This window comes from Anopheles stephensi, chromosome 3 (genome assembly GCF_013141755.1).
Source record: "Anopheles stephensi strain Indian chromosome 3, UCI_ANSTEP_V1.0, whole genome shotgun sequence".
Classification (NCBI taxonomy): Eukaryota; Metazoa; Arthropoda; class Insecta; order Diptera; family Culicidae; genus Anopheles; species Anopheles stephensi.
Window position 1 is genome coordinate 21646105 of NC_050203.1, and position 12904 is coordinate 21659008.

The 12904-nt window shown below is 45.3% G+C and overlaps 2 protein-coding genes across 10 annotated transcripts; both read right to left on the minus strand.

The window, feature by feature from the left end:
• Positions 1-462: 462 nt before the first annotated feature.
• LOC118512893 (protein lifeguard 2-like) lies at positions 463-8967 on the minus strand. 9 transcript variants are annotated; one of them, XM_036057998.1, is made up of 7 exons: positions 8751-8962; positions 8164-8228; positions 7375-7493; positions 2913-2958; positions 1343-1680; positions 1006-1254; positions 463-909 (listed from the first exon to the last, which is right to left on the minus strand). In XM_036057998.1, the coding sequence occupies exons 4-7, from the start codon at positions 2941-2943 to the stop codon at positions 550-552; spliced, it is 978 nt and encodes a 325-aa protein (XP_035913891.1). In that variant the 5' UTR covers positions 2944-2958; positions 7375-7493; positions 8164-8228; positions 8751-8962; the 3' UTR covers positions 463-549. The 9 variants fall into 9 exon arrangements, with proteins under 9 accessions (XP_035913891.1, XP_035913890.1, XP_035913892.1 ...); XM_036057997.1 differs by having other exon boundaries at positions 7375-7490; positions 8751-8944; XM_036057999.1 differs by lacking the exon at positions 8751-8962 and adding an exon at positions 8309-8507 and having other exon boundaries at positions 7375-7490.
• Positions 8968-9864: 897 nt separating this feature from the next.
• Positions 9865-11678, minus strand: LOC118512894 (protein lifeguard 1-like). The gene is made up of 4 exons (XM_036058006.1): positions 11529-11678; positions 11067-11341; positions 10727-10975; positions 9865-10655 (listed from the first exon to the last, which is right to left on the minus strand). The coding sequence occupies exons 1-4, from the start codon at positions 11533-11535 to the stop codon at positions 10296-10298; spliced, it is 891 nt and encodes a 296-aa protein (XP_035913899.1). The 5' UTR covers positions 11536-11678; the 3' UTR covers positions 9865-10295.
• Between the last annotated feature and the right edge of the window lie 1226 nt (positions 11679-12904).

Consider the following 12904-nt stretch of genomic DNA (forward strand, 5'->3'; position numbering starts at 1 on the left):
TTTCGTTCTCAGACAGACGCAAACCCGGCGTAAGATAAGCAAGGTCTCGCGCGTTACGTTTTTACGCTTATCATTTACGGGAGCTTAAGTAGCATTATTGGGGCGTGTTTGTGTGTGTGTGAGTGTTGGTGACAGTATAAGATGATGCAGGGTAAAGTACAAAGTAATTCGTTCAACAATTCTTCCACCGTGTTAGAAAACATTATTAATACAGAACGTAGCTCAGAAAGCTCAGCAACTGATCGGCGGTAGGACTGGGCCTGGGTGCGTATTTCCAGATACGCACAAGAAATCACTGGCATGTAAATTTTAGTGTGGCCTGAGCGTAGCGTACTGATTGACACGCGCATCCTTATCGTTCAGTCAAACCTGAACACAGCAAGCGGCCGGATAGTGTAGAGAACCGTTTTGTAAGAACATTTCCTTCAAACATATGGTAACACTCTCTTAAACAACCTAACATGCTGCAGACTTTCTGCTTGCAAATGGAATGAGAAAAAACGCGCACACACACATAATACATAGCGAAAACGGCGCACCTCCACCAGCTTAATCGCGCGTCGCCCCGATGATGGTAAGGATGTACAGGAAAATGTTCACAATGTCCAGGTAAAGGTTCAGCGCGGCAAAGATGTACTCTTCCGGGCTGATCGAGTACTTGTGCTCGCCGCCCAACATGAGCTGCGTGTCGTACACGAGATAGATGGAGAAGATCAGCGCACCGGCCGACGCGTACACGAGCGTAATCGTTTTGCCCGGGAAGAAGATCGCGATCAGCCCGAACAGCATCAGGATCAGGGCGGCCACGAACAGGATGCCGCCCATCACGGTAAAGTCCCACTTGGTTTGGAACGCGAACAGTGTCAGCCCGAGACAGACGGCTGCCGTTATGCCGACCGCCAGCATTACCTTTGGAAGATAGAATAAAAGGGGAAATAAAGAAACAATTAGGTCAAACGGAACGCCATTAGGTAGCGCTTCGAACGCAACGCAACTTTATCTTACCTCTTGCGAGCTAAAGTTGGCCGTAGTAACGCCGAGCAGGAACGCTTGGGCCAGTGTAAAGAGCGTGAGGAAAATGAAGTTCATCGGTGCCTTTCGGCGCACATCACCACAGCAGGCCATCGAGATCAGCGTCACAATCATGACGCCGAGCGCAATCCAAAACATTTCCGGATGGTTTTGGACCCATAGCTTCGTCGGTCGGTGGTAGAGAAAGAGCGTTATGAAGCCGAGCGTGATCAGCAGTTGAGCCTGTGGTGCAATGAACGGGTGAAAGAAAATAGAAAGGGCGATTAGGTGGCGTTCTTATCAAGATAGCAGCACATTACGGCCATCTTACCGTGAGAATGGAGTAAACCTTGCGGATGAATCCACGCCGGATCGATTGATCGTTAAACTCGAACCCCTTCACGCTGCCCGTCTCCGGGTCGTACGCGGTACCGTACGCGCTAGGCATTCCCGGTGGTGGAGGTTGTACGAATCCGGGCTGAGGTGGATAGCCGGGCTGCTGCTGGGGTGGATAGCCGGGCTGCTGTTGAGGTGGATAGCCGGGGATATAACCACCGGATGGGTAGCCGGGCTGTTGCTGCGGTGGATAACCGGGCTGCTGTGGCGGATAGTTCGGGTTGTAGCCGGGCTGCTGTGGATACTGTCCACCGTAGTACGCTTGATTAGGGTCTGTAGGAAGAAAAGCACACCGAACGTGTTAGTCACGACCCGCTACACACACAACGCTCCCGACCTTTGCTGCTGTGTACGTAACAGTTGTAAATGACACCGTGGTGTTTAAAATCACCCTACTAATCACACACTACTGCTACTAGCTACACACAACTACCTGTCGTCGTCACTACCCGGTGGGCCGTTTAATAATCAAATCACACCACGGGTGCCCTAATGTTCCACGGAACAGTAAAGAATATTCTCAAGCCAGGGTTGTTCTAGTATTTCATCACATTACGGAGGTTTTTGTGAAATTTGCAGACGTGTCAAGACGTGTTTGATTACTTAAAATCCCCACCGGCTAGCAATTCTTCTTCTAACAGCTCTCCGGAAGCATGCACGGAACGGAACGACAGAAACGGACGACGATACGGCACACAGACAGCTTACCGTTCTTTGCACTTTTATATTCTCGCTGACTAATTAGAAGCTTTGTAAACTAATCTCTCAACGCAAGCGATAAACAATAAACTGTATGTGTGTCTCGATTACGATGGCTTAACTTGTAGCAACTGTTACAAAATAACTCTAAACCGTAAAACTCGATAAGCAGTAACTTATAGGTACGATCGCCGACACAGATGCTCCCCAAATCGTTCAGTGTTGGTTCAGGTGTGCGCGAAACCCAGTAGGCCTTGCTTGGTTTGCTGTGTTAAATGTTTTTTTCTCTATCTCTTTTCCTTTTCTGTGGTTATTTGTGTTGTGAATCACTTGCGTAGTAGTATGAGGTCATATTACTAAAATGTTTTTGTTTTCCCATTAAATATTCGCTACATTGTTCTTAAACGAAACTTTAGTAAAAAAAGAAGCAAAAACACGGGTAAGATGGTAGAATGGATTAAGATGGTGGGTTAACGATTCGTTAGGCATGATTTTGCAAACCAAAATATCGCACAGTTAACCTTCTCATAACGAGCGTTAATTGTTCGAATGGTGGTTCCTTTTCAAATATTTTTTTAGGGTCATAACTAGTTAAATAGTCTTTAATTTAATTGAAGTGCAACAAACAATTGCAAAAAGCATTCGTTATGAGTTAGGTAACTTTTCATTTAAATGCCAGTTAGTACTTAAAATCTTAGAAGAAAAAAAACTAAGTATTATCATTCATGCAGGAACAAAACAGGCGGGAGAGTATGCAGAATGGGGGAGGGATAAAAGAAAACACAAGAGAAAATCATAAACGACACCTTGATAGTATCCTCCTCCTTGATATGCCATATCGGTGCCGCTGGCTTCGTGTTGGATTTCATACGAATTCATACCATCTCTTTTAGGGTTTTCTGGCAGCACTGCCATTACATTGCGTTTGACGTTTCGAATGTCATTTTGCGGTATGTGTTAGTTCTGTCGCGCCAAAACTCTCCATAGGAAAGGTACAATAAAAGGCAGTTCCGATTGTACGCATAAACCAGCAGAGTGTTTTTCGTCAGAGCTTTTTCCGAAATTACAACAGGTTATGGGCCCAGTATTTGCCCAGCAGAGTGAAGAACGAAAAGTAAAGTTTTGCTGGAATAGAAAGGACAGTTCCCATGATGGGCCAGGACGGCATTAATTTCGACAAGTTGGACGGGCGGTCTAACTTCTCGACATGGGAGAAGAAAATGGCTGCATTTTTACGTACAAGAGATTTGTACAAGTGCGTTCTTCCAGCACCACAGACGGAAACAGACGAAGATAAGCTGTCGCGAGCTGCAGGATGGATCTTCCTTGCGTGTGAAGACCATATTACGCATCATTTCGGAAAGGATGACTCGCCGCTGCAAATATGGGAAGCGCTTCGAAAAACTTTTGCAGAAACCGGTCAAGGGCTACACCTACAGGCGGTGATGACACTTTCGCACACATACAGGGCCGATTGTGTTTCGAACGATGAATATGTGGGGCGAATGATGGAAGCCTGGAGACGCTGTACCGAAGTGGGCATTAAGTTTGAAGACAATATTGTGGCGTTGTTTATGATCGGAAATTTGGGACCGCAATACGAAGCTTTTCGGCAGAGCCTTATTGGAAGTGGCCAAACCATCACGGTAGATCGAGTAAAGGCAGGGCTTTTGGAATTGACTCCTCTCCAAAGCCAAGTTCCAGACACAGCATACTACAGTGGACCGCGACCGCATAAAGAACAATCACAAAAATACAAATCCCACATAAAGTGCCATAAATGTGGAAAAATGGGACACTATAAGAACAAGTGTCGAAGTGTTAGTGATAGATCGGGAGGTAGCAGCGGTATTAGTGGTAGTGTCAGTGGTGCAGACGCGAACAAAACAGCAGAAGCAAAGTACGCAAGCGCATTGTCTGCTAGTTTCGCAGAAATGTCCGGTGGATGGTACCTGGATAGCGGAGCATCTTGCCACATGACGTCGAGACGCGACATTCTCAGTGACTTTCGTGCTTCGGAGAAGCAAACAATCACTGTTGCCGACGACAGGAAGCTAAAGGTGGAAGGTTGTGGATCAGCCGTCGTAACGATTGGTGGGAAACAATTGCTTCTTAGAAACGTTTTGTTTGTTCCTCAACTTAAAGCTAATTTGATTTCGCTTGATGTGGCATCGCGCATGGGCCATCGGATTATTATTGAAAATGGCGTTTTGAAAGTGATCAAAAACAGTTGTGGATCCGTCCTGATTGAGACGCCGTCGAGTGGAGGTGTTTTCAAAATAGAAGCAAAGCACGTGAAATGTTTGCTTGTTAAGGACGACGGAGTAATCGAATGGCACAGGAAGATGGGTCACATGAGCTACCAAGGTTTGAATAACCTTAAGAAAGTGTGTAGTGACGTTCAATTCGAGGGTACGCAGGAAGACATTCGTGGTTGCATCAGCTGTGCTGAAGGAAAGCAGACCAGAGCGCCGTTTCGCAAGAAAGATGCCATCATCAAAACAACGAGGATTTTGGACCTAGTGCACACTGACGTTTGCGGACCAATGAGCACATCATTAGGTGGATCCAGGTATTTTGTTGTTTTTATTGACGATTTTTCTCGAAAAGTATTTGTTTACTTCTTGAAGGAAAAATCAGCAGTGGTTGAGACGTTCCGCAGGTTTAAGGCGGAAGTAGAAAACCAAACAGGCGTACATATAAAGCGGCTTCGATCGGACAACGGCACAGAGTTCGTGAACAAAGAAATGTTGGAGATTTGTCAGGCATCCGGAATCATCCACGAGAAGGCTCCGCCATACACACCAGAGCTGAACGGTGTATCTGAGCGGATGAATCGGACATTAATTGAACGAGCACGTTGCATGATATCGGATGGTAATCTTGATCGAGCACTTTGGGCTGAGGCTGTACAACACGCGGCGTTCATTGTAAACAGATCAGTGAATCGTTCCCTAGGAAATCGGTGTCCGGAAGAAATTTGGACGGGAGAGAAACCAGACCTCGCATCACTGAAGATTTTCGGAAATCCGGCAATGGTTCTTTTGCCCAAAGTAATGCGTAGAAAATGGGACCCGAAAGCAGTGGAAATGCAGTTCGTAGGTTATTCCGATAAAGTATTTCGATTCTATTGGCCGAAGACCAAACGAGTATACACCAGTAGGGATGCAACGTTTCTGCCTCAAACACCTATGAAGACTGGTTCTTTGTTTAAAGTAGATGAGGACGATGATGTTGAAAGTGGAACAACTTCAGTTGGGGCATGTAGTCGTAGAAAAACTGGAACAAAGACAGATTCCGTAATCAAGACCGAAACAGTAAATCAGCTTGATTCTTCTTGTGATGAGGAATATGAAGATGCCGAAGGCGCTGATAATCACGATTGCGGTGAAAATAGGATTGAAGATCAACCTATCTTAAGACGATCGCAGCGGACAGCTCGTCCTATCGTACGCGAAGATTTCGTCTCCTATTTCGCTAGAGATTGTAGCCCAGAGGATCCAAAAGATCGTGAAGATGCATTGAAGACGCATGATGCTCGATTCTGGGAAAGGGCAATGCAAGAAGAGTTGTCTTCATTTGAAAGCAATCAGAGCTGGACATTAGTGGATCTTCCACCGGGTCGTAAAGCCATAAGAACGAAATGGGTGTTTAAGAGAAAGCGCGCAGAAGACGGTAGCGTTTTGCGACATAAAGCGCGCCTGGTCGCCAAGGGATGTAGTCAAAAGTACGGCGTTGATTATGCTGAAACCTTTTCACCAGTTGTGCGTTATGGCTCGCTACGGTTATTGATCGCTATGGCTGCCCAAAAGGGTATGAATATTGACCAGATGGACGCAGTTACCGCGTACCTTCAAGGAAGGTTGAAGGAGGAAATCTACGTAATGCAGCCGGAAGGGTTCGAAGATGGCACGGGCAGAGTTTGCAAGCTGAACAAGGCAATGTATGGCCTTAAACAAAGCGGACGTTGCTGGAACAAATGCCTAGATGAAGCATTATTATCATTCGACCTAAGAAGATCTGCCGAAGACCCTTGCGTCTATTACAATACCGACAGTAGTTTGGTAGTTGCTATATATGTCGATGATATACTGATATTTTGGTCTGACGTAAAAGTACGTGATGAGCTCAAGGCTAAACTGTCGGAAACTTTCTTAATGAAAGATTTGGGTCGAGCTCGTACATGTGTAGGTATGACAATAACCTATGGTGACGATATGATCAGCATCGATCAGACCAAATACGCAACAGAGATAGTCCATCGCTTTGGCATGCAAGATTGTAAGCCAGTGTCTTCGCCGTGTGATGTTTCACACAAGTTAGCCGCAGCATCTGGAGATACTAATGATAACGTGCCGTATCGTGAAGCTGTTGGAGCTTTACTTTACCTGGTACAGGGTACCAGACCGGATTTGGCCTTTGCAGTCAGTAATGTTAGCCGCTACAACGATCGCCGTGATAGTACACATTGGATTGCGGTGAAGAGAATTTTGAGATATCTCAAAGGGACCGTTGATTATAAGATCAGTTATCGTCGTGGATCGGGTGAATACATCAGCGGCTACGTCGACGCAGATTGGGCCAGCGAACGAGACGATTGCAGATCGTATTCTGGTTACGTCTTCAAGTTAGCAGAGGGAGCTGTGTCGTGGTCGTGTAAACGGCAGGCATCGGTCGCGGTTTCCAGCACTGAAGCGGAGTACATCGCAATGACTCATGCAACCAAGGAGGCGATTTGGTTGCTTCGCTTTATGAACCAATTCAAAAAGCAGAAGAGGATTGAGTTGTACTGTGACAATCAGAGTGCGATGGTAATGGCTAGTAGAGAAGCGTATAGTTCCCGTGCTAAGCACATTGATGTAAGCTATCATTTCATTCGTGAGCATGTATGTAGCGGTTTATTACATCTTCAATACGTTCCATCAGCAAATAATATCGCAGACGGGTTAACGAAGGGTGTGAACGGAATTAAAATGAAGTTTTGTGTAGAAGGATTCGGGATGTACGCTTCCTAGTGGATAAGGGACAGAAATGGTATGATCCGAGTTGGGGTGTTGGATTTCATACGAATTCATACCATCTCTTTTAGGGTTTTCTGGCAGCACTGCCATTACATTGCGTTTGACGTTTCGAATGTCATTTTGCGGTATGTGTTAGTTCTGTCGCGCCAAAACTCTCCATAGGAAAGGTACAATAAAAGGCAGTTCCGATTGTACGCATAAACCAGCAGAGTGTTTTTCGTCAGAGCTTTTTCCGAAATTACAACACTTCGAATCTGGATTCCCCTTCGAAACGTTTACTTTAACACGCGCCCAAAAGGTTCGCCCTGCTTAACGGAAGGTTCTTCGCGTACGTTCGTAGTGCTTAATTCAATTAGAAACCACCTGCTTAATAAATGGGGGGGAAAAGAAACAGAAAGAAACAGGGATTATATCTCCTACCCGCTGTGTCAGCAGCACACATGTCCGTTCGCGAGTGAGATTTTTGTTTTGTTTAGCTTTGCATTGTTTACATCTGCTTGCTGTGCAGAAGAATCGCGCCATCAACTACGGCTGGGCGCTTATCCGGGGAGACAGAAAGATTGCTTATATCAACATTTTATCATCCTGTTGTTGAATCATCTCATTTACACAATGCTTCCGCACACGCGTTGGTGTGTGTGCTTCTGCTCCAAATGCTCTGCGCATTGCAGTAGGCCGGCTTTGTGGCTCGAAAATTCTAGACCGATCCAAGCGTGCTGCGATCTGGAACACATCCGGCAGCATTTGCTAGCCCCAAAGCGAGATCGATGTTTGGACCATCATCATTTTTTGCACATACAATCTGACGCAATACAGAGCACTGTATTCAGCCACCAGCAAGCAATTCGCGCTTTCTCGATGTTCTGCTCTACAGTCAAGGTCCAACAATGAGCACACGAAACACTAGCAAATGATACCACTGAGGGACACACGCACGCACGCACACAGTCGTCAAGATAACAGCCTTAAAAATAATTGTAGCGGGCGAGCCCTACACCAAACAAACACACACACACGGCCGGTTGAATTTTCTTACCTTGCATTTTATCTTGATTTCAGGGAGATATTTGCTTTGATTTTTTGCACCACCGTACGGATTATCTGCAACGAACGGACGAGGGAAAAAAACGGGTAAAATATATGTGACCGCCGGTCGACCAACCCAACTAATGAATCAGTACTTGACGATTGTGGAAATGTGAGATGTGCTTTACGAGGTGGCGATAGGCGCAGCTAAAATTGAACCACCGCGTGATGCGCTACTATACGGCAGTAGGTTAGCGGCAATACATAAAAAGCAGGCGGCCGAAAAAAGCATCGTCTTGTATACATCGAATGCTTCCCCTTACAAACGCGCACACACAGGCTCAGTGCGCGCCAGCGGAAAACGAAAACAAACGATGCATAGGAGGCTACTATGCAAAAAAAACACACACAAGATGCTAATAAGGTAGGCGAGCGAAGCAAAGTGGGAAAAAAATAAAAACAATCGATTCCACCGGATGACTCATGCTGCTATAGACACAACCCTTTAGAAAAAAAAGTACGGTGCTCTCCCAGTTTTTCGTAATCACAATGTTGAAACGCTTATCTCTACCACACACGCATTCGGTGCTACTGTACCTTATCACTAGGGGAAGTTTCGCTAATGGATGATTCCTCGTTCGCAAAGTAGAAGATTTTTATGCTCGACACTCAAACTATGCTTTGCAGAAGTGGCTGGAAAACCTTCGAACCTGCTCGTACGAATTGCGTGTTGTTTCGATTGGAGCTGCACACACTAACAAAACACACGGTATCGTTCTCAGGTGGTCTGACAGCTGGCAATCTAGTCGTTTCTACGCGGGTTGGTCGATAGCGTTTGACAGCTGGCACATTTGACAGAAGGGATATATTTTAAAATGAAATATTTCACTATAGTATATTGGGTAAAAGACTCGAGAAGGCCCCCCCCTGACAAAATTTGTTAGGCGCTGTAGGATTTACGCCTAAAGATATGCAATCCGCAGTACACGTTGCGAGAGCTTCACAGTGAGCTTTCAGTGTGCTTTCAGTGTGGTCAAAATTGGTTGAAGAAAGTCTAATAAAATATTGCTATTATTTGATTAAATCCCCTCTCCACTAATCCTACCATTCATTTTGGGTTACAGGAGCTTCGTACTAGTTTTCAGTCGCACTAGGGGTGAACAATCGGGCGTAAAATATGCACGGCGTTCTTGGACGGTAACGGAACAGTAATTCGATGAATACTTGTTACCGTGCATTGATATTCAGCAAAGGAGGAAACATAAGAATATCATAATCTCAAACCACTTGTTACAATGTATTTTATCAAGTTCTACTCGCTGTCTATTAACAGTATTAAGGAACAATGCACAATGTTTACATCAAATGGGTTTTGACCATACAGAAATCCCACTGTACAACAAAAATGACAGGCCACAGTGCTGCACACAAAAGATTCTAGGGGGGGCCTTCTCGAGTCTTTTGCCGTATATTGTTTTCTTTTTATTGGAAAGTTCGAAAAACCTGCACGACAAGCTGGTAATTATTGTATGAATAAATGACCTCTTCAATAAAAACAGACATTGAGTAGCAGAAAAAGCAGCGCCAAGCCCATCCAGAACCAGTGGAGGTTGGAATGGAACCCACTACCTGAGTGGCAACAACTTGTACTGGATGTTCTTGCTTTTTGTCCCTGCCGCCCCGTTTAATAATATTTAACTCATAGCTACACTTTTGTTTTCGTAATTTAACGTCGTTGCGATAGTTTATTTCGATTTTCCCACCTTCAACAGATCCTTTATGGAAACTGCCTGGACCGTATCCGGCCTGTACATGATGACCGGGCTTAATACGGTTTGATATATTGAGAGGTATTCATCATGCATGCGCACGGTGCTTTACGAACAGATTGGCCACGAGATTTAAAATCTTTCCGAAGAATGTGCACCGGTGTGTGTGTGTGTGCCATGCTCGGGTACTTTATGCTTTCATTCAACATGTTAGACCGATGGAGGGGTAAGTGGATAACATAAGAGTAATATCTGCACAATACAATGCTGCCATTCTTCGCCATTTCCTTCCATCTATACCGATTACAACACGCACGCACACGCACAACAGATAGAGAAAGAAATACATCGATGACAAAAGTAGACGAACGCTTCAATTCCTCGATGCACCGATAATCGATAGGATGTGAAGGAAAATGTTAATCACATCCAGATACAGACAGAGCGCAGCAAACACGTACTCTTCCGGGCTGATCGCGAACTTGTGCTTTCCGCCCATCATTATCTGCGTGTCGTAGACGAGATAGACGGAGAAGAGCAGTGCGCCGAGCGACGAGTAAACCAGCTGCACTGTCTTGCCCGGGATGAAGATGGCAATCACACCGAACAGGCACAGGATGATCATGGCCGTGAACAGAATGCCGCCCATCATTGTGAAATCCCACTTGGTCTGGAAGGCGAACAGTGTCAGCCCGAGACAGACGGCGGCCGTTATACCGAATGCTAGCATGACCTGAAAAGCAAGCAAGTACATCTTTTATAGTGAACTATTGTTTTACACGCTTGAGGAGTTCGGAATCATACCTCTTCCGAGCTGTAGCTTGCCGCCACCATCGAGACGAGGAACGATTCCGCAAACGTGAACAATCCCAGGAACATAAAGTTGGCCGGTGCCTTTCTGCGCAGCTCTCCACAGCAGGAGATAGCAATCAGCGTGCCGAACATCACAAGGAAAGCCACCCAGAACATGCCCGGATGCTGTCGTACCCACAGGTTCGTTGGCTTATGGTTCATTACAAAGGCAACAAACACGAATGTAATCGATAGTTGCAGCTGTGGTCATGCGTTAGAAAGTTTAGGAAGGTTAAACACTTTTCCTGCCGAATGTAGGGCCCATTCTTGTTTCTCCAGATGCATTACTTACGGTCAAAATGGAGTACACCTTCTTAATGAAACCGCGACGAATGGATTGATCATTGAAATCGAACCCTTTCACCGATGCTGATTCGGCATCGTACGGTACGTACCCGTCCGGCGATCCGGCTGAAGGCGCGAACGCGCTCGGGTGAAATCCGGCCTGCATTCCCGGCTGCATACCGGGCTGCATACCGGGTTGCATTCCGGGCTGCGGTGCAAATCCGACACCATAGCCCGGCGGCTGTGGGTACGATGGGTTACTGAAAAACTGCTGCTGATCACCTGCAAACCCAGAAGCAAACAAGCACGATTAGGAAGATTTTGATGATGTAGCAGCTGCAGCATCTAGCCAAAACAAACAGACTCCCGTTTCAAGTGTTTCGCTAGGCAAACAGCGTTTCGTAAGCAGAAAACCGATACCAATCACTTGATCGATTGATTGCTCAAGCAATCAATTAAGCTATTGTACCTTGCATTGTTACACCGTCTATATTACGTCGAATGCAGCAATAAACAAATACGTGACTAATTCTTTAACTTCTCTGAAGAATCTGGGATTTTTTTCCTTCTACATCGACAGACGAAGCTTCCGGATGACAGATGAGACAGTCGGGCACGGTGGTTGGGTAGACGGACATTAGCATACCGTTATTTTCTATTGCGCATCACAATATTTTCAGTCTCCTATTGCTTACTAAAATATTGTAAAGTTAAATATAATGCACAAAATACGTAACGATTTTTCGATAAGATAAATAGTATTGGATATGCTATTGGAACTCAGGTAGATTGCTATATATTCTTCCGTGTGCTATCGGTGCGCTAACGCTGCTAAACGTGCTAAAGCATTCATTTACCAAATGGCGTAACTGGATACAAAAATTCCACAATTTTCTGTGTTAAATGCCTGTTATGAATGCCTATTCACATATTTTAATTTTTTTAAGCAAAGCTAAGATTGACGGTAAGCGGGTGCTTCGAGCCTTGCCGTTCAAAGGACCTTGCCAATCAAAATCTAGTATCGTCTAAAGGACCTCCTCATTCAATGGTCATCCTCGTCCAAAAGGAAAATCGCTCTAAAAAGGGCACAAAACGATAACTTCTTCCCACTCCAGAAGGCCTTAAGAGAGGGTAGCATCAGAGTTCAAAGTTCTCCAAGATATTTAAGTCCTTCTCAAACCTCTCCTAACGCCCGTAGCATAGGCAGAGCTTGTCTTTATTATATTATCAGCATTTTATGTTCATTGAAGCCAGTTTGAATTGAAATGCAATCACATCGGACGGTAAGTTAGGTCGACCTCTTCGACGATCGTTAGCCCACCGAAACCTGGCAAGCTCAGCCATCGCTGCACGATGGTGAGGGTACAGCTCATATGCCATTGTACTAAGCTTTGTCTTGCCTTGGCTAGGCTCTGCCCTGTCCAGTGTTTAGTGTCGAATCTTTGGTAGTGGAAGGGTGCCATCAGTCTAGCGGATAAGGCTTTGGACGATGTTCCTTACAAAAGACCCTTAAAACAAGATCCCCTTCGACAAGACCTCTAAACCCCCCAAGACCCTTTTGTCGAGGACCCTTTAGTTATGCTTACAGACCATCTCGTTAGTCTTTATCATGGTGCACCAATCAAGATGAGATTGACCACGACCACGTGCTCATTTCAATGGATATTTAAATTTTCATTTCCCCTTCAAAATTCAAATAATTTAAATGACATTCGTTATAACGACATTTCCTGAACCGTTAACGAAAAAAAACCAAAACAAGCGTACCACCGAGATGTAGAGATTCGGCATTCGGCTCTAGCGCTTTTCCTTCCAGCACCCCAAATCCGTCCCCTTGTCCGATGC

Coding starts and splice junctions, on each gene's coding strand:
- LOC118512893 (XM_036057998.1), bottom strand. CDS start 2,943: ATGGCATATCAAGGAGGAGGATACTATCAAG. Junction 1,681..2,912: donor AGGAGGAGGATACTATCAAG/GTGTCGTTTATG, acceptor TTCTTCCTACAG/ACCCTAATCAAGCGTACTAC. Junction 1,255..1,342: donor AGGTTTACTCCATTCTCACG/GTAAGATGGCCG, acceptor ATTGCACCACAG/GCTCAACTGCTGATCACGCT.
- LOC118512894 (XM_036058006.1), bottom strand. Junction 10,976..11,066: donor AGGTGTACTCCATTTTGACC/GTAAGTAATGCA, acceptor GCATGACCACAG/CTGCAACTATCGATTACATT. Junction 10,656..10,726: donor CAAGCTACAGCTCGGAAGAG/GTATGATTCCGA, acceptor CTTGCTTTTCAG/GTCATGCTAGCATTCGGTAT.